The sequence below is a fragment of the Platalea leucorodia genome, assembly GCF_965183815.1.
Source record: "Platalea leucorodia genome assembly, chromosome: 7".
In the NCBI taxonomy this organism is placed as follows: domain Eukaryota; kingdom Metazoa; phylum Chordata; class Aves; order Pelecaniformes; family Threskiornithidae; genus Platalea; species Platalea leucorodia.
Window position 1 is genome coordinate 1412637 of NC_138829.1, and position 19573 is coordinate 1432209.

The 19573-nt window shown below is 48.1% G+C and overlaps 1 protein-coding gene across 1 annotated transcript in view; it reads left to right on the forward strand.

Annotated features, from left to right (window-relative positions):
* The window catches only part of TOGARAM1 (TOG array regulator of axonemal microtubules 1), a gene marked incomplete at its 5' end in the record, with an annotated part of 46423 nt that overhangs the window by 1106 nt on the left and 25744 nt on the right, over window positions 1–19573 (forward strand). Inside the window, 4 exons of the mRNA XM_082318838.1 lie at window positions 190–1766; window positions 13785–13941; window positions 15342–15476; window positions 17545–17841. Coding sequence (XP_082174964.1) covers window positions 190–1766; window positions 13785–13941; window positions 15342–15476; window positions 17545–17841 — 2166 coding nt within the window. The remainder of the gene's footprint in view (window positions 1–189; window positions 1767–13784; window positions 13942–15341; window positions 15477–17544; window positions 17842–19573) is intronic.

The following is a 19573-nucleotide window of genomic DNA, read 5'->3' on the forward strand; positions in this document are numbered from 1 at the left end:
CCGCCGCCCCGCGCCCGCTCCCAATCAGCGGCGGGGAAGCGCCGCGCACCCACAACCCCGCGGGCGCGGGCGGTGCCACTCCCCGCGCCCCGCGGCGGGGGCGGCCGTTCCGCTTCACCGGCGCCCGGCGGCGCGGCCCCGGCCTCGCCCGCCCCCGCCCCGCGCCTCTCGCCTTCTGCCGCTGCGCAGCCGCTATCCGCGGGGCGGGCGGCGAGGCGTGCGCCGGCCTGGCCAAGGGTCTGCCGGGTGCCGGCCCCCCCCCGCCCGCCGCGCCGTGGGCGGCGCCGCGCAGGCGCGGTACGGGCCGGCCCCTGGCGACGGCGGTGTTGTGCCGCGCGGCCTTGCCCATGGCCGCCGCCCTGGCGCTGCCGCCGCCCCCCCGCGCCATGGCGCAGCCGGCGGGCGAGGCAGAGGCCGCCGCCGAGCTGCCGTGGGGGCCGCGGCCGGCGCTGCGCGGAGAGGCCCTGCCCGGGCGGCGCCGCGGGCCCGGCCGCCCCCCGCGCCCGCCCGCCGCCGCCTCCCTGCGCGCCCTCACGCCGCCGCCCGCCGCCCGCCGCGGCCTGGGTGAGCTCTGCCGCAGCCTGGCCTGGCAGCGGGAGGAGGAGGAGCCCGGCGCCGAGCCGTTCCCAGCCGCCGGCCGGCAGCGGCTGCTGGAGGGCCGGCTGGTCGGCGAGGGAACGGGGCCGCCGCCCCCCGCCCAGCCCGGCGGCGCCGGCCTGAAGTTCGGGCTGCTGCCGCCCGAGCTGCACGCTCGGCTGCTGGACCAGGAGGACTACAGGAACCGCACGCAAGCCGTGGAGGAGCTGAAGAGGGTGGTCGGAGGTGCCAGCCGGGGCGCGGTGGCCTCCGCACCTGCCCCCAGCCTCCTGGGGCTCATCAGCTTCCTCTACACCCTTCTCGACGACTCCAACTTCAAGGTGGTGCTGGGGGCCTTGGAGGTGATACATCTGCTGGCCCTGCGCCTGGGCGACCAGGTCCGGGCCTTCCTGGCGCCGCTGGTCTCCGCCGCTGCTAAAGTGCTGGGGGACAACAAGCTGGCCATCCGGCAGGAGTACAACCGCCTGTTCCTGCGGCTGATGAAGGCAGCGGGTCCGCAGCCGGTGCTGGGTCTGCTGCTGCAGCAGGAGCATCTGCAGCACAAGAACTCCAAAGTCCGTGAGGAGGTGGTCAACATCTGCATCGTGGCTCTCCTCACCTACCCTAGTGAGGAGCTGGACTTGGCCAAGCTGGCGTTCGGGCTGGCTCCAGCGCTGGTGGACAGCAAGCGCAGGGTCCGGCATGCTGCCATGGAGGCGTTTGCTGTGCTGGCGTCTTCCATGGGCCCGGGCAACACCGCCCCTCTCTTCAAGGCGGTGGATGCCGTGGAACTTGAGGACAACGGGGATGGGGTGATGCACGCTGTGCAGGCCAGGCTGGCCAGGAAGACCTTGCCGAAGCTAGCAGACCAAGGGTTTGTAGAGTACGCTGTGCCCTTGCCTTCATCTGGTCTTAACAGGGGGTCCTGTTTACCCCCCGGAGCAGATACAGACTGGTTGCTGATGGGCAACAGGACTCAGAGCGCGCACAGTTACTGTGGGTATCACGCAAGGGATGATGCTCTGCAAAACGCCAGCTCGCACGGAGCGTATGCCGACCAAGGAGTGAGTCCAAGAAGAGTCTTGAGTGCGGGTAAAGGAAAAAACAAACTGCCTTGGGAAAATGAGCATACTGGAGACAGGGAAGGTGGTTCAGGAGTCAAGATGCCTTTCACAAAGGGTGTGGAGCAGGTATGTACTCGTAGCTCACTGGGCTCGTTTGTTCTAAGGCATGTCCAAAAGCGAGATGTGAAAGTTGTCAAAGGTTTATTAAGTGACAGGTCTTTCCGAGGTACGGCTAATACTGCTGATATTTTATGCGCAGGGATCTCTATGCATACATGGATCTGGGAAGGTATACTTGAGAACTCCTTACGTCAGATTTAGCACTAGTAGGAACCAGACAATGTATCACTTACAGAAAAAAAAAAAAAAAAAAAAATCCTTTTTTGAAGTTAGCGAGACTCTGTGAGCCACTTCTTACGTCTGACCCTAGTGACCTGTCTCTGACAACGGCTAGCTAAAACCCAGGGAATGAGTACAAGAGTGGGGAAACTATTTCAGAGCTCCTGCCTGTATATTTGTGTACTTGATGGCCTGCAAAGGGTTAAGCGGAAATGTTGGCTTTCCTAAATACAGAAGGTGTTTGGAGGAAAAGTGCCAAATTGCTTCAATTCGGGCAGAGCTCTGGAGTGTGGCTGAACCAGTGCTTTTTTGCGATGTACTGACCTGTAATAAAACCTGGGGCTTGCCAAATGTCTGTGTGGCTCTTGTTCCTCGGTCTGATTCGACTAGGAAAAATGTAGGTCAGGCTGAAATAGCAGTTCTGCTTGACCCAAGTTTGGATTTTACCACTTACTGATCATGTTGGCAGCTGCAAAGGGAAGGAACCTTTGAAGAATTGTTCGGGTCCCTTTTGCTTTGGCAGTGTTTCTGTTCAGTGACAGCTGTTTTGGATACCATCCATGCATTTAAGACCTCGGGGGTGTACCTGTGTGTGGTGGGTCTCCTGTTGTGTGGTTTGTTTTTTTTTTTTAACTGGACAGGTTTAATTTATCATAACTTGATCTCCAGCAAGTGAGTTTAAGCGAGTAGGTCTCTTTAGAAAATCGAAAGCTGTGTAGAATGACTTCCTTACTACCACGTTTATGTATTGAGAATTTAATCCTTAGTTGCTTAGTAACTTGTTCCTGTATTGGATGAGGTCATGAGCAGCGCCACTTTGTGAAGGCTAGCTTTTAATGAGGTCTCTTAATAAAAAGAAACATGAATTAACATTATTGTAGTGTAAAAACCTTGAAGTTCACGTATATACTTGTATGCACGCAGACTCATGGCCTTCGTTGGTGCATGTGTTACCTTTAGTCAGACTCCTAAAGAGATCTGTATCTTTTTGAGTTGATGAATGAGGCAACTAAGTTCCCCTGGGTTATCTACAAAGCAAATAGGGTCTGGGCAACAAGTTATGTAGAAAATGCCTCTAGAGGAAGAAGGTTTTTCTTTTTGAAAGAGCTTTTCGGTGTTAACTAATACAACTTGTAGAAATAATAGTTAATTGCCAGCTTTCTCTAGGCAAATGGGGCTGAGTTCTGCACTGCTGTTGTCTGCTGCTGGCTGGGTTTGTGTTTTTCTGTAGACTGTGAACAAAAAGCAAGCCAACACACGCACCAAAACCTGGCTGCTGCTTGCAATGGTGGTAGGTCCTCCGCCTGAGCCAGCCCTCTCTCCAGGTCACAGGTGCTGTGGAAGTGGTTGTTCTTTTTTTAACCTTTTTGTACATGTTGTTGTTTTTATCCCTGTAAATTGGGAGGGTTGCCCAAAGTTTCCAACCCCAGAGAGAAGGAGCGAAAGCAATTAATTTATGGTTTCTGTTTTGTTGCATATGTAAAGTGCCTTTAGAAATGGTGTGAACTTAGTTACATTTGACCTGGGGAAGTAGCTACATATTCATGGCTTCGAGTCAATCATGATGGGGTACTTGGTTTACTAGGGAACATCCTTGATACTAATATGGTAAAAGCTTTTTGGACTATATGTATTTCTATATATGTAGTATGAACTTCATGGGCGTAAATCCCCTCTCATAATATTGGGATGAAAACCAACCTGGCTGCCAGGCATCCGGGGTGCTAAGGGCACGTGTGTGGGTTTTCGGTTTTGTTTGTAGCATTACTCTCAAAGGTGGGCAAATCGTAAGCAGACTGCGGGAAGCTCTCATGTAACAGCTAGTTACCTCCCGCATGTAAAGCCTAACAGGAAAAAATAGAAAGACCTTCACATTGGCTTCCTACGTCTGGCTACCGCTTGGCTTGTCTGTTCGTCATCCCAGCGTTTGTCTGTGTGACTGAATCGTCGTGGGATGACAGGTTTTCTTCTTTTCTCCTTGGAAGACTTTTCCAATTATATACCATCATGCAAATACTGGAAGTTTAAATTAACGTTTTCCTTTTGTGATCATCTTTATTCTTACATCCTTGTGCACTATGCTAAATATTTCATGTTGTTCCTACTTAGGAACAGATGTAGAACTTTTATTTCTTCCCTGCGAGGGTGGTGAGGCACGGGCGCAGGCTGCCCAGAGAAGCTGTGGATGCCCCCTCCCTGGCAGTGCGCAAGGCCAGGCTGGACGGGGCTGTGAGCACCCTGGTCCAGCGGAAGGTGTCCCTGCCACGGCAGGGGGTTGGACTGGATGATCTTTAAGGTCCCTTCCAACCCAAACCATTCTGTGATTCTATGATTCTGTGATATTTGTGCCATCTGTTTTTTCAGAATTAGAACAGAACCAGTTTCAGCCTTTATTCGGTAAAAGCATTGTTCTGAACAGAACTACTTGTGACTGTCAGTGCAGCTTACTTCCCTGAATCTCTTTTCCTTTGCTGCTGTGCTGGGACTCAGGCTGTGAAGTTAACCAGTCTTGCTTTGCTTTTGCTGCTGCCACATAGTATACAGTAGGTGGTAATGAAAATACTTCTACAGGGAGAAAATCCTGTTTGTCATGTACTGTGTTTATTCCTTTTTAATAAGAACTAATTTTTTTGCATCTAATGACTGTTTTTCTAAGACATCCTGTGCCTCCTAGAGATTCTGTTTGTTCCTGTCTCTTCCCTCTGCTTTCTGACTTGTTCTGTTTGCCTCTCACTTCCATTTTATCTTGTCTTCTTGCATATTTAAGTTGGTAGAAAGCAGATCGATAACTTTGAGGTGTCAGAATTTGAAGACTTCATCAGTTGCACTCTACCAAAGGAAACACGTTAGTGCTCCTTGTGCACTTTTACTTGAAAGACGTCTCAGTAACCAGAAACCTCCGCTTAACCAGAATTCATTTTCCATTGACGTGTAACTCCTCTCCACATAGCTTTTTGCTTACATGCAGGTAAGTACTGACAAGAATAACATTTGATGTCATGTTTGATAGAATTTGAAAGTTGCCAATTTTGACTTGGACGTAGGTGAACACGGTACCAAAATCACACCTGCATTACCAGCTTGCTTTAGTGGTAATGGCTCACCTGATGAGAACTATGTCAAAAGCGTTGTTCCCCTAGTTATGAATAGACACCTGAAGGCTGATATAACACAGCAGCTAATATTTTGCATTCAGTGGGTTTAAAAATTTGTTTCAGTCCATGCGAAGATGCACGCTGTTTCTTTGCCAGCGGGCAGTTAAGAAGAGTGTACTGCTGGCAGACATAAGGTTTTACAACTACCCTTCAACTTTCTTTTGGGAGCTGTGGTTTTAAAAATGGCTGCGGATTAACAGCTGCTCACCTGCCACCCTCTTTCAAGACATATTAAGTCAAATGTAAGTTGAACCTGGCTCAAGGAGTAGCTTTGTTTCTCTGTACAGTCTTGTACCAGTTTGGTCTGCGTAGGCTGCTGTAATCATCGTGCGTCTGTCTCCAACAGTGATTGTTTCACTGGTGCCGGTGGCACATGTTTGTCACTCAGAAATAGTGGTGGCACTCAATTTTTCAAATTCCAATGATTCCTTTTTACTTCGATGTCTGTAAAGATAAGGTCTGGCCATAACGGTGCGCCTGTGAAAGACAAAAGCATGATATGATGTAGCTACTGCATCTTTGCCCTCTGTCGGGGAAAGGAACAGCCGTGTTAAGCCTCCCTGGCATACTTCTTTTTTAAATAGAAGGTAAGGCAAATTCTGCTCATCGTCGTGTACAGGGGAGGAAAAAAGTAGGGATTCATTTTAGTTGCCTGCACGGTGATTGCTTAAGCAGCATCATTGCCGATGGAGGACTAGTCTGTGCAGTCAGCAGAGTCTAGAGAGCTCTTTTTGTGACCAAGGGCCTAACTGAGGATGAGATTAATTCTTTTCAAGACTTTATTGAGTCCTGTTGGCTAGACCCACATTTACTGTAATGGAAGTTTAAACAACACGGTGGTTTAAGTATTGAAATATCTATGTGATCGCTGTAGGTTGACAGCTTTGTTACCCTGTCTTCACATCCTGATCACTTGTCTTATCCTGCTATTACATCTGTCTGAATAAACTGTAAAGCTCTCCAGGGCAAGGGACAGCTTTTTATCTGGCTTTGTGATTTTTCGTATGGTATTTGCTGGCTTCTTGATGGTGCTTGTTTTGTTACATCCGTGCCATGAACTGCTTTTATCCCACGGCATGTATGTATCTTCGGTGCAAGTAGGTGAACTGTGTTTTCACTTAAGGCACACCGGGACGAGTAAACTTGGACAGTGTTTCCTTTCCTTGAAGACATTCCTTCTTAACTGAAAGAGATTGCCATAAGCTGTATAATAAAGCTCTTTTCCGTGGGGCATTTAGCAATTAAGGGGGGGAGAAAGAAAGTTAGGCCTGTATCTCTTCTTAACTGTTTTCTGTAAGGTGTATCATGCATAAAATTTGGGTAGTCAACTTGTTCATGTAAATGTAAAAAACTAATTATTAATTCAGACATTCCTTTGAAATGAATTTGCTTAAAAATTAACTTTTGGAGTTATTCTGTGGCTGAAAGGATGCATGAAATTAGCTTAATGTTTAAAGTTGTTTTTCTACTATTATTTTTAGGGTCGTGTTACACAGTGATTGTCCAAGGCCATGTCTAGACTTTCCTGATCAGATAAGATGTGAAGTAAAACATGTGTCAGTTAATGTGTACTAAAAATGTAATGTAGGTAAAGCACATTGCCTTCAAGGGTTTGTCTAAGCGCAGCTTCTGTCCGTGATGTTAAATGGGGTTATTGATGAAACGTTCCTCTGTAACCTCTGAAGTCCTTTGAAACTGATTTTGTTCCATACCCGTCTGTAAACTCAGAGCTGCCAGCAACGCGGCAGGATCAAACGGGTGATCTGACCGCGCTGGCAGCATAACCGAGCGCGTCCGTGACTGCGGTCGCAGGCACGGCTGCCAGCTCGAGCAGCGGAGGTGTCACCACCTAAGGATGGTTAGCTTGGCACGAGAGAGGCAAGCGCAGAGCTGCTCTTGGTGTGTTAGGTTTGCGTGAGACCGTAGTTACCTTCAACCTTACAAACCCCTTAGTGAGAGGCTCTAAAGCGAGAGGTGCTTGAACCGCCGCCGCCTCGACTGCCAGGGGATGCCCTCGTTCTGCGCTCGGAAAGGAGTCTTCTCCCTAGTCCTAACGGCAGAAGAAGACGTGACCGATAGGTAAACGCTGCGGGGCCTTTCTCAGGAAAGCGGTGCCTCCGGCTGTCTCTTTCGGAGCCCGAGAGTGCCACCGAAGGCCCGGAGAGAAGCAGTGAGAGCAGCAGGACCGTTCGGTTGCCCGAGGAGCCGCCTCGCCCCGATGCTGCGGCTGGCTTGGAATAAATCACGCAGGCACCGAGTTTTGCTGGAAAGGGAGCCAGCGCCAGCGACACACCTTGGCAGTGTTCTGCCTTGGGGTGTGCTTACAAAATGTGGCAGTCATGGAGGATACAGCACACACCCCTTAAAAAGGTCATTAAATAAAACATTTATACCAGTCTTTATTTAATCTGTGGGTCTTATTTCTGACAACTAGTATCCTTTGGTTAAAGTGCACGATTTTATACTTCAGTGCTTTATATACTGAAACTGAAGGCTTACGGCTTAGTAATTGTTCATAGCACCTCAGCTTGCTGTTTTTCTTTATTTCTGAAAGCCAAACCTGAGTTCATCAAATAACGCATAATTATCTGTGCTTCTGCACCTCTCGTTCCTGGCAACTGCACACGTCTGTCTGAGCTACAGGACAGACTGCCGTCTTCTAAGGCCAGATCCGAGCAGCCTGACCTCCGCCTCCCCCTCGCACGGGACAGAGGCCATTGCTGTCACCACTCAGCTTGCGTGAGTCGGCTGAAGTGTCTGGTTCCCATCTAAATTAATAAAATAACTGTTTTGTTGTGGTGTGGTTTTTTTTTTTAAGTACCAACAGTTTTGCATTCTGAAGCATATCCTTACAGGAGCCTTATAGCAGCATCAGAGGAACACTTTGTTTGCTAGAGATAGGAAACACTTGGCGACATAGGATGGCAATAAAGTGTATAACCCCATGAATATTTTCCTTTGTGCTTCAGTAAGGTCCTGTTCATTTCCAGTCCCGCGCTGGCAGAGCCGGGCTTGTGGTGGTCAGTCTGTTACCTGTAAATCCAGTGGATGAAGCTGCCTGAAGTCTCTGAAGCGAGTGTTCTCTTTCCGGAGACACTGATGTGCTGTGGCTGCTCCCTTCCTTGGGTTTAGCCTTGGAAAGTGTCAGCGGTTCCAACCTGAACCAGGCCAGATCCTGTTCTGAAATAAACGTTTATGTTGTTTTCTTTAGGACTTGACCTGATCTTGTGGGTGCTGACATTAAGTAATTGAAATTAGCCTGCTGTGACCAAACGCGTTGCATTCTCCCACGGTTTCCCAGCTTGTGCCATTCTTGAGAGGTCGCACAAAGGAGTTCGAGAACACTGCTCTAGCAATGCCCCGTTCCCTTTTTAACTCTCATCTTCTGTAATTCCAATTTAAGCAAGGTGTCGGAACAAAAACACTATCTGCAGTCTGGGATACAAAAGCACTTTTTAAAAAACTAAATGCTACGTCTTCTGTAGACCTTACTAGCTCCACTGCCCTGCTGAAAACGCGAACGACAAAGTGGTTGCCACAAAATCAGCTAACAGTGTTCAGGGATCAGTTCCTCACTGATGTTTTCTCCCCTTCCTCTGTGTACCTTGAAATTTAGTGTGCTGTATGTAAAACATAACATGCTTGGTAATTATTGCAGGATAAGAGTTACCTCTGGTTTTCCCCTGTGAAACATAGACGTTGTGGGTCCCTGTACCTGCTGTTGAAAGCAGCGCTCTTTGGGAGGGAAGCAAGAGCATCTGAACAATTTACTGAAGTTTTTTCTTACGGTTAACTCAATGATCTGAAAGGCCTTTTCCAACCTAAATGATTCTATGATTCTATGATTTTAAGCCACATTACAAAGTATACATGACCTACACACAATTTCACGTAACTTCACTGCTTGGCAATACGTGTGGAATTCTGATCTGATAACCAGCGAAGTTAATAGTTGGACTTTATGAAGACTTTAGTGAATGTTCAAATGATCTGTGAAATTAGTTTTGTGAACAAGTGCTCTTTGTTTTCCACAGGCGATAACGAGGATTAAAGGGACATGGAGGTTGACCTGTTTGTGTAATCAAAGCTCTCCTTTCATTGTGAGTTGAGGTGTCAGTCTCTGGGACGGGAGCCGGGTTTTTTCCGGAGGCTGGGAGAGTGTTTTGGGGAGATAGCATTATACATTTGTGCTGTCGTGGATCTCTTCCCTGGGAGCGTGTTGTCGATGCCTGGTGGGTGTTTGATGAGGAGGGGCTTTCGTCTCGCCCGGCACGGCTGCTCCGCTGGGAAGGGAGTGTAAGAACGGAGCATCTGTCCGTGATGGGTTGTGCAGAGCACAAGGGCTGTGCTTTGCTAATCAGTTAGTATTTCTTTTGGTGGATGGATTCAAGTATTTTCCGACATTGGTGGTACGAGTGGAATTTAAATGAAGCTGAAACCTTTTGAGAAATCCCTTTGCCGGGATCTGTCATCTACTTCAGTGAAAAATCTGGCAGCTTTAGATTTGCATTTATTTGCCACCACCCTGCATGCCTATGTTTAGCAAGTTTATAATGCTGTAATTATAATTTGCATACAAGAAAGCAGACAGTTTTGATGCCGGTAGCTGGGATTGGAACAACTGAGGAAAGTTGTACAATCACATCAGCGTTGTGTAATTTGCTCCTTCTGCATATATTGTTTTGTCTGTATGGAAAAGTAGGGTGTAAGTACTTTGTACAAGTAGTACATTTGTTTATGGACTGAAAGATACGTAGATTGAAAATGACGTTTTCTAGCAGGCGGATCGCAGAAGCAGGAGTGCCGAGGTCTCATCCCCGCTCTTACCCTGACGTGTAATAACCTGGAGCAAACCGCTGCACCCCTTTGGCTGCTGTTCTTCTCCTCGTTTGTAAAGGAAAACCGGTGTCGCTCAGGGTACCCGGCTGTAAAAAGCCAGCATGGCACTGCGTGTTACCGGTGCTGCTGCTGTGATTTCAGTCGTCGTTCTTACTGTATATCCAGCACTCGGAGCTTGTCTCTTATTGCAATCGGGACTCGTCTCCTATTCTTTGCACAACTTCGCGTTTCCTGCTCTGCTCTTGCTGAAGCGTTTCATACCTGCGGGATTCCTGCTGCCGGCTTCCATTAAAAGTGGGATTCAGGCGATCCATTTTGTATCGAGGCTCCTTAAGTTTTCTCTCGCTGTCGTACGCTTTGAACTAAGCAGTTGCCCACAAGTATTTTAAGTGAGTCTAATCCCTGGAGGCTGATTAAAAAGTACGATCCTGCATTAGCACTGGCTTTCAGGGAGGAAGATTTTACGTAAAGTTTTAAGCTTTTGAGCATTTCAGTGGATTTGCCTAAAACGCTGCAGACTCGAGACTTTGACTTGTTATGCGGATGACTTTAACCATGGCTGCTGAAGTTAGAGCACATGCAATGCAGTGCAGAACAGTAAATTGGAACGTGCATTTTTGTAAGTAAAAAGGAAATTTTTGCCATTTTTGTTAACCACAAAAACCTTCCCAGGAACAGTGAAGCTGTTTCACTCAAGAGCCTGTGTCCACGTAGCTGTGTACCTTGGGAACTCGTTGGTTTTCTAAGGCACTGAATGGAAATACAGGCAAATTGCCACTTCACTTAGTTATTTACTGCTAACAGGTACCATGTGTGAGTTATTTTTTTTCGATTTTAAGGCGGGGGCAGTCTTAGAGGGAGCAGAATTAGAAATATGTAATTTAAAAGTTTGAATTGTGAAGTTTATTTTATCAAGAGGATTCTCATTGGTAGGGTACGGAGATCTAATTTCTCTTGGCTGGTATGTATATCTTGCTAACACGTGTTGTGAATCCTCTTTACTTGGAAGGGACCTGAAGGTTTTGTTGAAACTCTTAAAGTTTTTTGTCTGTATTCCATAACCATAAAATATTATATTTTTAAGATATTATGTGACAAAGTAAATATTATAATGATTTAAAAACAATTAGAGTATGCTTATAGCCATGCTACTCATCTCATGACTGTGCCGCTTCAAGTTTTAAGTTCTGGATGTGCTTTATTTTGTGATGCTTTTGTGAAACCCCATTACAATGTTAAATGAGATATTAAATTGAACCCCGTCAAGATATTAAATCAGAGCATTTAGCTGCTGTTTATTTGACCCAGTCATTTAACTACGAAGACACTGTAATCCGTTCAGTTACCGTGAGCCGTACTGTGGTGCGTGGAACATGGAGCAGACCCCGGAGCTGGCCGTCGCCTCCGGGCTTCGCGGCCGTGCCGCCGGCGCGCGCGGCTCGCCGCTCGCCGCTCCTCGCTCGGACACGGCCTGCGCGGTGCGGGCCGGGGCCGGGCTGGAGCAGAAGTCGAGTTACCGACCAACGGAGAGCTGCCCTTCCATAGCGCAAGAGCGTTTGTGGCCTTCCCAGTGTCAGAGTCTGTCTTTACAGTGAACTGAGATCTTCAGTCAAATTAAGAAATATCTATTTTTATAAATGAATGTACTATGTACGTGCTAGACTACATATTCTTCATTCATGCAACCAGTATATTGAGTAAAGGAGGTTTTTAGGCTTAACGTGATGCTGTTCTTTCCAATGCTGAATAAATATTTCCATTTCTGTTCAGGCTTCTCTTCTGACCTCTGTGTGGAGCCTTGTCTATGAAAGGGGACAGCGGAGTTAGTGTAGCCTGGAAAGAATTTCAATTACTGATTTTACTAATTAAATCAGAAAGCAAGAAACCTTTAGTTCAAGCATGATCTTTTCTTTGCTAAGTATTTATATTATTCAGATTTTTCCTTTAACTATAACTGATTCTCATTACAAGGTGCTGATATTACCAAATACAGCTTTTCGGCTGACTCGGAAGCATGCTTTTTTCACACCTCAATGTCTGTTTACATAAGTTACTTACATAGCTTAATGTACATGATTCAAAATGTTAATGTTTAATTTTTAAAATTGACGACTAGTACAACCCTCTACCAGTTTGTTTTGTTGTTTTTTTTCCCTTCAGTGTGCATAGTGTCAGCCTGTATTAGAGTGAGAACTGGAAACCAACTAAAATGCTTTCTAATGCTTATAATACTTAAAGTACTGGATAGCTGGGAAGAGAAAATGTTCATCAAAATGATTTGCATTTAAAAATCAACTGCCTGTTATTAACAAAGAAAGTCTTGGCAGTTTGTGTTGATGAGCTCTGTGCTGCATTTTAAGGTTTTAAAAAGTTCTCGCAGTTTTTTTGTGTGAAGGATCTGAATTTTTGAACTGCTGACCTGGCCGTGCTGCCACAAACTTAACACTTGGTTTCACGACGGGGAAAGGTTTCTTGTGTTACCCGTCTTCTAACAAAGGGTTGGGTGAGGCTGTTGAATGTTGGAAAACAGAATTTTTTCTTTAAAGCTCAGGTGGTGCCGTAGCCCGCGTGGGTGCCCGGTGCTGGGCAGCTCTCCCTGCTTGCCTGTGATGGCACCCCGGTGGCAGGGCACCCCGGCACCCCTGCGGCAGGGCACCCCTGTGGCAGGGCACCCCGGCACCCCTGCGGCAGGGCACCCCTGCGGCAGGGCACCCCTGCGTCCCTGCAGCAGGGCACCCCTGCGCCTCTGCGGCAGGGCACCCCTGCGGCAGGGCACCCCTGCGTCCCTGCGGCAGGGCACTGCTGCAGCAGGGCACCCCTCACCCCTGCGGCAGGGCACCCCTGCACCTCTGCAGCAGGGCACCCCTGCGCCCCTGCGGCAAGGCGCCCCTGCGGCAAGGCACCCCTGCGGCAGGGCACCCCTGCGCCCCTGCGGCAGGGCAGCCCTGTACCTCTGCAGCAGGGCACCCCTGCGCCCCTGCGGCAGGGCACCCCTGCACCTCTGCGGCAGGGCACCCCTGCGGCAGGGCACCCCTGCACCCCTGCGGCAAGGCACCCCTCACCCCTGCGGCAGGGCACCCCTGCACCCCTGCGGCAAGGCACCCCTCACCCCTGCGGCAGGGCACCCCTCACCCCTGCGGCAGGGCACCCCTGCGCCCCTGCGGCAAGGCACCCCTCACCCCTGCAGCAGGGCACCCCTGCACCCCTGCGGCAGGGCACCCCTGCACCTCTGCAGCAGGGCACCCCTGCGGCAGGGCACCCCTGTGCCGCTGTGGGGCAGCTGCAGCCCCCGCCCGGGTTCCTGCCCGCGGGCGCTGATTTCGGGGCCTTTCGTGGCCGCGGCCCCACCGCCGCAGCGCAGCGCGGCTAATACGCGGGCGCTCCCGCCCGGCGCCCTGCTCCCCGCGGCGGGCTGCTGCCCGGGCACCGATTCTGCTCGTGCCCACCAACACCACCCTTGCTTTTTTTTTTTTTGTAGAAACCTCTGCTGCTTTTTGCAGAGACCTCTTCTGCTTTTTGCTTTCTTCATTCAGTAAGCTTTATCTGTGGATATACGCATGATGAATCCCGTTTGTTTCTGGGGGTGAAAGATACGGCTCGTAGACGCTCTCTTGCTTTTCATTGTCTAAGCGACAGGGAAGAAAAACCTTTATTTTCCGGCAATCCTGTCTTCTTAATGTATTGACAGGGGTTTGTGTAGCTTTACTCTAAAGAGACAAAGTTAGGCGGGTGATTCCGCTGTTTGTACAGCGAAGGGTTGTGCATGCATTTCACACACATGTATGTTTCTTTATTTTCCTTTTTCCTGCAGTTCTCTACACCCAATGATTTTCTTCATTCTCCAAAGTCGTGGCCCTCTCAAGGAGTACCAGTCAGTGATGAGTTATTTTTTAGTAGAAAAAGACCTTCGAGGAGTTTATTTCAGAATAGTATAGATTGTAACTCTGAGCATCCTTCTGTTTGTGCTGGTAAGTATGAACACAGAAAAGTGTTTGTTTGCGTTTACAAAATAGATTTAGAAGAACCAGAGCATAAATTTGTGGCTTCATGAGTATGGTTCATCGTTTGGTGATCATTTGCGTTGTTATTTATTTTCATTTACTACAAAGAGTTGAGTGCCGGGCGCGGGGCCGTGCCTGCAGCCGAAGCGTGCGGCGGCAGTCCCACCCGCGCCGCTGGAGGAGCGTGCGCCATCGCGGAGCTTAGGCTGCTCCTCTCCAGTCCTGCCGTGCACACACGGGTTTTCGCTAGGTTAGGGAGACCCAAGAGAGGTTATAGATCAGCTTTTTTGCAGACAGCAAGACCAAAAAGAAATAGTGTGGTTGTGTGAACAGACGCATTGAGCAAAAGGACTCGGGATATCCCTGAAACGTAGAGCTTTCTGCTGCGTTTGCAGAATTAGGAAAAAGAAGTGCCACGTAGGTCAGCAACAGAGTAGTTCAGCTGGCATTCTTTCGCACTGTAAAATACAATATGAATGCAGATAAAGCAGTAAATTAAAAGGATACACAGAATGTTACTGACGTTTGAGCAGGAATACGTTGTTGGCTAGAATAGCAGCTCGTTGTCGTAAAAGGTATGCTGCCAAGAGGCAGCTGATCGTGGTGGCAGGGTATGAAATACCATAAACTGGACAGCGTGTTGGGAAGGTCGTGTTTATGTATGGCAGGCTGTTCAGGAGAGCAGACAGTGCGTATCTATTCTAGATTTGCACATTTTCTCCTTTTACTTTGTGTAGAAAGCTGTCTGAAGAGTGAGCTCTAAAGATTGTTTTAAAAAATGAAAAACCTGTTTTTGAAAACCAGGTCTGTAGGAGATTGCAGGTATAGCGCTCCACTTAATTTCTGCAAGCAATAGACTGAGTGATTTGTGTTGCAAGAGCTGAAAGGCGTGTGAAAGGACTGGGCAAGACCAGGCCTGGTCGGTTCTCCTCCCTTGGCAGGAGGTTACCCTCGGCGCCTGGAGGAGCGCCGACGCGCGCGGCGTGCCGAGGGTACGCGCTGCTGTGCCGGGGGGGACACCGCTCTAACGAAACTCGCTGCGTTCTGGGGTTCTGAGGTGTCGTCTTCCTTTCATGGTCAGGTATTCAAAGCGGTGATTTCCTTTGGGGGTTTTCTTTTGATCTCCCTGCAATTCTCGGAGTTGGAAAAGTGCCCTGGAGGAACGGCCAGCCATTTTTCCAGTTCGTGCCTGTGAACAGTACCGTGAGGTTGCTTAGAAACCCTTGAATGAAATACTTTCAAAGTGGTTATGTTTGGCACTGAAAGATAGACAGAGTCTTAATTCACTATTGAATATTATTGTGTATTTTTCATTGAATACCATGTGTCACGTGTTTATCTAGTTATTTGTGTTTTTCTTTTGAAAGGTGCTATGGGCTCTCATCAGCCGCAAATTTCAGGGAAATGTGGAACACTTGGATACACACAGACACGCGGGAAGAGTGGTAGTGTGGACTCTGATTTACAATTTTTAGGATTAAATAACTGTCAGCAAGACAAAGGTATGTGGATCCTAACTGTACCGTAAGTCAGTGCGTGTTACTTTGAAAATGCCTCTTTATTTCAGTGCTGCTTTAAGAAGTAAAAACTATTACTAAAACGTTGCTCCGTCCCTATTCAGACATATTTGTGCCTCGCTCCTGTGTAGTGCTTTTCGTTCGTGGTTATTATTATTGCAGCCCACACCTTTGGTATCTGACTGTATCAGTGCGTTATATAAAAAGTAGTGCTCTAACAGAATCTGAAGTTTTTTTGAAAAATTGATATTTAGAGTTCTGTTAATGGTATAGATCAGCTCGTAATGGTATAGATCAGCTCGGTCCAGCCTGTTTAACAGCAAGGGCCAGGCGGGAGCCTTGCCCCTCCGAGACTGGTTAGCATCCCTCTTTGTCCCCGGTAAGGTGCCGGGGGCGGCTGGGGCCTCTCAGCAGGAGCGAGGGCAGGGGGAGGCACGGACGCTGGCTGGGTGCATGGAAAGCTCTTAACTCTCATATCGTTGCTTTAATTTGTGGTGGTCTCTCTGCAGCTTTTACTGGACAGGTATCCAGGGCGCTGCTATGTCAGGCGGCGTTTGCTGCTAGTTTCAAAAGTGTGGCTAGGGATTTGATTGAGTGCACCTTAACCCTAGAGGTGGAGGCTGAGATAAATCAAGACCTGTAACACATAGAAACTTGTCTGTTCATCGGTAGTAATAATAATAAAAATGCCAGATGTACAGCTAGTGAAGGAATAAACTCACTGTCCAGAGGAATAGATGGTCATGATACCAAATCTGTGGGCAGAGCTGCTTTGAGCGGCCCAGATGTGTTGGACAAGGGATAGAGCTGACGGCCTTCTTGGAAGATAGGTAGGAACTTCACTTACTCAGTTTACTTCTAGCCACTTACGGGCTCTAGATGCTGTGTTTTTCTCATGCCTGTGGAAAGGAAGGAGAAATTTCCTCTTTGTTTTTTTGCCTCTGTAACTACAAAGTCAATGTTCTCTTTCCCTGGTCTTGGTCTTCAGAAGGCTGCCAGGTACTTTGCCCACACTTGCTGACTTATTTCTCTGCAAACTGTTTTTGTGCCAGGCATTATTGATACTTGAGCCCTTCTCGGGTAGTACAACCCACACCTGACTTGCTTGTCTCACTTTTGCTGCCCGGGATGCCCGGGGAGCACCGGGGTGCTGCAGCCCTGGAAAGCAGCAGGAGCAGAAGGCAGAGACCTTGGAGCCATCTGATTTGTAAAAGGATTTTTTTATCCTATAGCTAAAGGCATAATTCAATGGTTTTCTTTGGATTGACACAGACAATTAATAGGTTCCCCAAGCCCGACTCACGTTGTCACTTGTTCTCCCTCCTGCGCTGTGCTTTCCCATTCTCCCAGTTGTGCGGGTGGAACTGGTTGTGGGGCCGTGCTCTCGATGAGGTGGCCGAGGTAGCCCACCTTACCTTACCACCTTACGATGATCCTTCCAGAGGCTGTCAGGAACTTTGTTAAAACTTGTCCTCCTTTTCACTTGCATGGTTAAAAGCTTGAGTGCATGCGGGGAACATGCGTCTGCTTTTCACAGGAAACAACTAAAACAGTCTAGTTCCAAATCTACACTTATCTTTCCATTTTTGATCTCCTGGTTTCTGGAAAAAATAATTTTTTGATTTTTCCTTTTTTTTTAAAGAAGTAGAATTTATAACATTTGTGCTTTACTGGTACTCTTGTATCACTGAGTTTTGAGAGTGGTGTTTTCAAATTTTATGCTATGCAGACTTGGAATACAAAGCAGCAGGCAATAGAACCGTGTTCAATCTACTTGCATCATTCATTTTTTTAAATTTAATTCTTCAAAACATGACTGCAAAATAGCTTAGGCTCAAACTCATTTGGTCAAATGCAGAAAAAGGAAATTGGTATTTTGAGGGACAAGGCAATTTGCAAAATGAAGTTAGCTGATTTGCGTGTTTGCTTGGGTAAAATGCTGGCCTTCAGTTTTGACTGTCTAGCGGGTGTATTATTTCATTATAAATTGTTATTACAAGAGCTGTCAAAGAGCCTAATTACCACGAATAACATTCTCTTTTTCTTTGCTCAGTTTGTGCCAGCCTAAATTTTCCCAGCAAGACCCAGAGAAGTTTTTGCAATCAAGCAGAGCATACGGCGTCCTTCCCAGGTCCTAATGCAAGCCAGGGGGCCTTCCTTCTGCCGTCTTACCCGCTGTCCTCTCCCAGGAACAGCCCCAAGCACGCCTCCTCTCCAGCTGACTCTCCAAAGAAGTCACAAGATAATACCATGAGCTTCTCAAACTCCTGGCCTCTTAAGAGCTTTGAAGGATTGCCTAAGCCTGGTTCACAGAAGCAGCTTCTCAGTCAAAAGTCAGGAGACAATACAGGTAGGAATGTTGTCAGCATAATGAAAACGGATTTCAGGTTTGCATTTTCAGTCACTTCAAGCAGTGGTCAGAAAACCGACAGTGGCAGATTAACGGGGAATTCTGCAATGCCCCAATTGCAGTTAGAAACGTGAGGGTTTTGTAGCTGCACTAGGCTAGTCACATCACTGGCGGCGTCTTTTAAAAAGTGAAATATTTGTATTGTCGTAGTTTTAAATACTGGAATGTTGGCGCAAACCCTGATTTAGGATCCTGCCGACTACGCCAATTTGTCACGAATGGGGGATTTAGAGCGCTTAAGGAATCACCAACAAAGGTATCAGCAAAAGCAGTTTTAATAAAAAGTGCGACTTAACAAAGTTTGACGGCAAGGTTCACTCTGTTAATTACTGCATGGAAGAATCATACAAAGGAAAACTGAGTTACATGGAGTTAGAATGATTCACAGAGAGACCAAAGATGCAAAGAATAAGGGAGACCTCCCATTGAGTCACGAGGTCCAGAGTAGACCCCCTTGCTTTCTAAACTCCTAACAGGAGCTTAGGTGTGGCTAAGTCCACTCTTAGTCTCAGACTTGGTCAGTGGGGTATGTCTAATAGGGTGAGGAAGGCCCTCCTGCTGAGTCACGAGGTTCAGAAGGGAGCCCCTCGCTTTCTAAGCTCCTTCTCAGAGAGGAGCCTCGGTGCGGCTGGATCCAGTCCTAGTCTCAGACATGGTCAACGGTTTATGTCTAAGGGATTGTACGCGCAAAATTCATATAACGTTTCACTAGCATCAATTCGGCATGCAATGAAAATTACCAAGACAGAATCAGAGTTACCTACTACAAGGTTATGTGCGATATCAATTGCTTACCGAAGCTTTGCCGTTGGTAAAAGGTCTCTCTGCCTTGCGGAGCAACGTTGAGAGGCGTCCCAGCTCAAGGGGAGATCACCGCCGTGCAGCCACGCTGCCGAGCAGGGAGAGCTCCAGGAAGGCTCACCTAGGCTGTCATATTTATGGGATAAAGCCGTTGGCTTGTGGTCAAATGACATGCGATGGAAAAGGTATGCAGGAGACTCCTCGTACCCACAACTTTCTTTGTTCCTTGATAAATGAGTCTTGGAAAAGCCACCCGCTATTCACGTGTCAGTCGCACGATCGGTGTTCCAAGCTCACACGCATCCATGCTCGCTGTGTGGCTCTGCTCCGCTGTGGGTTTTCAGAGAGGAGATTGGAGCTGGAGGGGTTCACGGCCCGGCTGCCGCTCAGGCCTTTGCCTCTTCCCGAGCCTGCGCCGAAGCGCCGCCAGCCTGGCCAAGGGGTCGAGCGCGCCCGTCACATCTTTTCTTCCTCTTGTCTTTTAAATATGTGAGATGAAGCATAAGATGCACCAGCTCCGCTTTTCTTATCAGTAATGTATCAGTGAACCGTTTGCCTTCAAACTAAAATAAAACCAGCCCCCAAAATCTAGCACTTTTACAGAAAGCCGATACAGAAATAACTGTTACTTTTAATACGCTAATTAGTACGTGTGCAAGAAAGTGTTACTCATTGCATTTCGACTTTCTGGCTCTTTATTTGCCTTTGGAAACTATGCCTATGTATTGAATTTCCCAGGCTCAGAATAGCTCTTTAAAACCCGGTCACAAACAGCTACATCTCTAATGAGTGGAATGGGTGCTGATTTCATCCCGATTTACACCAACAGCTAGTGGCAGAGACTGCTATTTATGGCCTGATTTCCCCTGTC